Here is a 4270-nt window from a genome sequence, read left to right on the forward strand (position 1 = left end):
TGAATAAAGGGTTTTATTGGCTTCTCTCTCTTCCACCCACACAGCAAAGGAAATGTGTGTGTGTGTATCTCTGCACATAAAAAGATATGTGCGTGCACTGAAAATAATACACAGTTGAGGTATGACAGTGACCTGTTCCACCAAAAATTACAGTTAAACACCCAATGAGTTCTGAGAGAGGGTTTTAAGAGGATTACAGTCTCAAAAAAATTACAGTAAGGTAGCTGAATGAATTGTCTGGCTTGAGATCTACAAGTTGAACTTAAACAAAAGTGTACCAATGTGTTTATTTCACTACCAGGCCAGCTGAAGTGGTCTGAAATTTTCAAGACTTGCCTGTTTATTATTCATGTAGTTATCTTTATTGCACAAGAAGATAGTTTAACAAATGAAAGTCCAAAAACTGGTATAACTGATGCTACAATACTGGTGCACTCTGCTGCATACTGTGATGCTAACATTATGGAATAAATATCCACTTTAAATGCTCCAAGGAGATAAGCCCCTCGTCCTACCACCAGAAGTACAAATATTTATTAATACACCAGCATTTGGAAAAGGTTTCACCGCCACCTGCTTATGCAAAATGAGCTGTGTATGACAGAAACAGGTTCCCAGTATGTTATTATAATAATTAAATGATTTTCTTTTACTGTTTTGGAAACCAGCAGCATCCTCTCACTAAGGAATGTGGAGCATAGCCCACAAAGTATTTGCCCTGTCCTATCTCTAAGATTGCTTAAGTTGGGGGAGGGAAGGAGGGAAAAGCTTAACTTTCTCCAACTGTTCATACGCTCCTGTAAGACAACAAATGCAAAGCTACAACCATATATTAAAATGATGGCTTTAAGTCTGTTTATATTGATTTCTAGAACATATAAGGCAACCAATTTAAAAACATTTTCTCCAAGAAATTTGATCTGAATAATGAACCCTGTATGATCACAGAATTAAAGCAAGTGCAAAGATACATGCAGGAGGTCCTTCAGAGAAGTGTCACGAGTCCCGTGAGTTGTGGTTCATTTACTTTTGGTTTCTTGGTTGTGAGGCCATGTACAGTGCTACTAGACAGTAGATAGTCCCGCCTATTGTTAGAGCCATAGTGGTCCGATAAAGCAGCTTATCCGGAACTCCTCGTTTCAGGTGCACTGGCAGTCCATCTGCTTTCTGTGGGAAGAGTTTAAAAAGAAAAAAAAAAAAAAAAGAAAAAAAAAAAAACCAGAAATGAACACCCATACCAAGGCCATAAGGAACAAGCTACCTCAGGTAAACTGTGAGAGGGAAACCTCCTGACAAATAGGCTATCTATAATCAAGTGTATTATGTGCTTTTCACTTAGCAAGACAAATGCAAAGGCAAGTTAATTTTATTAGCCAAAGCTGTTAAGTGCAGGTGAAAAGAATATATTTTGAAATATTTCTAGAGGACCTGGATGGGAAAAGTGTCAGTAACAAAAGAACGTGAAAAGATATGTATAAAAAATTATTCACCAAGTCATACTGATACATTCCAAATGCAAGTGGCATGTAAGAGAGAAAAGGGAATATTATATAAAGCACATTCTTGATGTTTTTAAAAAAATGCTTAACTGATTTGTTTTATGAAAAGCCCTAGTACGCTTAGAAATTGCATAGCTAACAAACTGGCTTTGAAAACTTTACTGTGCTCTTCTTATACTGCATTATAAACAGCTTCAGTAATATTCAAATTATTATAGATAAACCAGTAATGATCTGCTTTGCTCCTCCAAATCTGCTTTAAGGCATACATTTGGATTCCCAGACAGAAAGTGCTTCCAATAGCCAAATAATACAATAAGCACTTTCTGAAGCCAGCAAAAAGACAATGTTACTAGACTTTCCACTTTCTGTATTTATCTCCTATACAAGGCATATATACCTTGTAGTATAGTACAAGTATACAGGTTATACTGTACTTGACACTTTCTTAACTAGACTTTACAAAATTTGGTATTGTAGAATGACAAAAGTAGTTAGCCACATTAGAATAAGGAAATGTATGTCCCACTCTCCAGTTTTCTTTAAGTTACTCTCAAAGTTGTCGTTACCTGAAAAAGTTTCTGTAGGTCTGGCACCTTGTTTTTACCCAAGAAAGAATCAGTTGCTGGTAAATCTGAAGCAAGTTTAGTTGTTGTCCCAAAAATCAGAGCTGGGGATTCAGTGGAAACTATTGGTTTGAGTCCCTGCATAAATAAAGATTAAAATATCAAGGTATATAACACTTGCAAACGTACCAATTGTCAGGTTAGGCAGGCACACCGCCAGTCATTACAAGGATACATTACAAAGAATATTTATCTGGTATGAAGACCTCTGACAATGAGCTACACATTGTTGGTCCACTCATTTCTCAGCTACAACTTTGGGTTAGGGCTTACCAAGGAGAACAGAGGCCTCCTTTCTGATTTCTTCATGACATAAATTTATAGCTATCGTAAGTTTTTCTGTGCCGGTACTTGGTCCAAACTGCTGCTTGTTTTTCGCACATAGTCAGACTATCTAGGGCTCTATCCGAGTAGTAGGATTAGAAGCAAGGAATCCCTGATGCTTGGGTCAAACAGAGTGAGAAGACTTCAATGAACTCTTCCTCCTGAACACTGCGAGCAGTAGCAATAAATAAGTGGGCCTTAAATAATTTGGATGTATAGTTTGAGGAGGAAAAAGAAAAAAAGGGTTAGGACACTTGTTTCATACAAAAGTAGTAAGTGGTGCTCAAGAACGCTCCAGAAGCCTTGACATGGTGGACATGTTATGCAGGTGTAACTACACCTTATAATTCACATGCTGCTGCAACTTTCCACACCTCAGTGTACTCCCCATGAGTAGCATAACTTAATTTCCTTTTGGTTCAGAAGGTTGTACTCTGTATTTGCCATAATTAAAAACTACATAATCCAGTTCTATGGATAAGATTAAGTGCACAAAGTCACAGCCATCATGAGATGGCCTCCTTGCCTTTATTATTATAGTTAGATTTAACAGTTATGCCTGGACACATGGCAGTGATGTTTTACATTATGGCTCCTGAAACAGCTGTAATTTTTTTTTTTTTTTCCCCCTAACTTGCCACAAAAATTAAAAGCATTGTACAAGTAGGTTAATGCAACAGGTTTTCATTACAAAGAAGCAGCAATTGCTCTCCATGGGTCAAGTTAAGGCTGCACTGAAATTCTAGTCTCTGTTCAAAGGACTAGTTGATGCATTTTGTACGTAAGAGAACTACCTGAAACAGTATTTGGATCTGGAAGCAGACTGGCAGTTGTCGTCTTTTATGCCTGCCATAGACCAGACATGTTTCCTCCATACATAAATTCTCTGCCACAACAGGCATCTTCAACAGAAAGACCATGTTTCTCAACATCCCAAAATAGCCTATGGAATGGTCATCAGGGTTCCATCCTGACGACACGGGTCCAGCTTCCCACTTTCCTAGTGCCTGAACGAATATTAGAATCTCTTTGTGACCTTCTTGGTTATGTTTTGAAAGACAGCAGCCAAACTTGGATTCTCTGACACATTCAGTAACTAGTGCCTTCCTAACTGAACAGGATTGCGCAGAAGGCAAGTACTGAATTATTTAAGACTAAGCAGTTCTGGTCACACCAGTAAGAAGGAAGCATCTAGGAAACTATTATTAGCCAGGGGAAGTTACTGGCTGTATATTCAAGGCTAAGTACCAGCTATGTCAAAATACTTGAAGAAAGCAATTATGGACCAGTATTTTTGTCTATAAGAACTTTCAGTACTTTATTAGATTTGTCTTTAAAGGGTTGGTGATTTGACAGAAGGAACTATAGAACAGATGTGTATACCAAATGTGCAGGTGACTTTTTTCCCAAAACTTTTCTTGCCTTCTTGATTGTTAGTATTGCAGCAACGTATGTCTTTCATCCTCCTTTAAGTTTCCAATTCTGAATCTCACTTTTGCCTTCCTGAGGGCCCAACTTGTTCAGGAGCAGGCTTTGAGATCACTTCAACAGTTAGTAGATTCACTGCAACTCCTGCTTGTTGTGATCATGTCTACTTTATTTCATGAGTTATCTGTAGTGTATAAAAACTGTAAATACTGAGAATTGGAGTAAGCTGCAAACTACTTCAAACAGTTCCATGATAAAGATACTTTTTTCATCATTCCTAAACTCAGGGGGCTTAAAAATGTGATTAGCAAGCCCTACCATTTGTTATTAGCGCTAAAACTCCTGCCTCTGCAGGATACCACCTGGATGCAAGACAAACTCTTTGGATTACTA

At 37.9% G+C, this 4270-nt stretch overlaps 1 protein-coding gene across 1 annotated transcript; it reads right to left on the bottom strand.

The window, feature by feature from the left end:
* Window positions 1-518: 518 nt before the first annotated feature.
* LOC104072097 (cytochrome c oxidase subunit 7A-related protein, mitochondrial) lies at window positions 519-2209 on the bottom strand. The gene is made up of 2 exons (XM_009583066.1): window positions 2069-2209; window positions 519-1167 (listed from the first exon to the last, which is right to left on the bottom strand). The coding sequence occupies exons 1-2, from the start codon at window positions 2207-2209 to the stop codon at window positions 1024-1026; spliced, it is 285 nt and encodes a 94-aa protein (XP_009581361.1). The 3' UTR covers window positions 519-1023.
* Between the last annotated feature and the right edge of the window lie 2061 nt (window positions 2210-4270).

This window comes from Fulmarus glacialis, unplaced genomic scaffold, assembly GCF_000690835.1.
Source record: "Fulmarus glacialis isolate BGI_N327 unplaced genomic scaffold, ASM69083v1 scaffold47268, whole genome shotgun sequence".
Lineage (NCBI taxonomy): Eukaryota > Metazoa > Chordata > Aves > Procellariiformes > Procellariidae > Fulmarus > Fulmarus glacialis.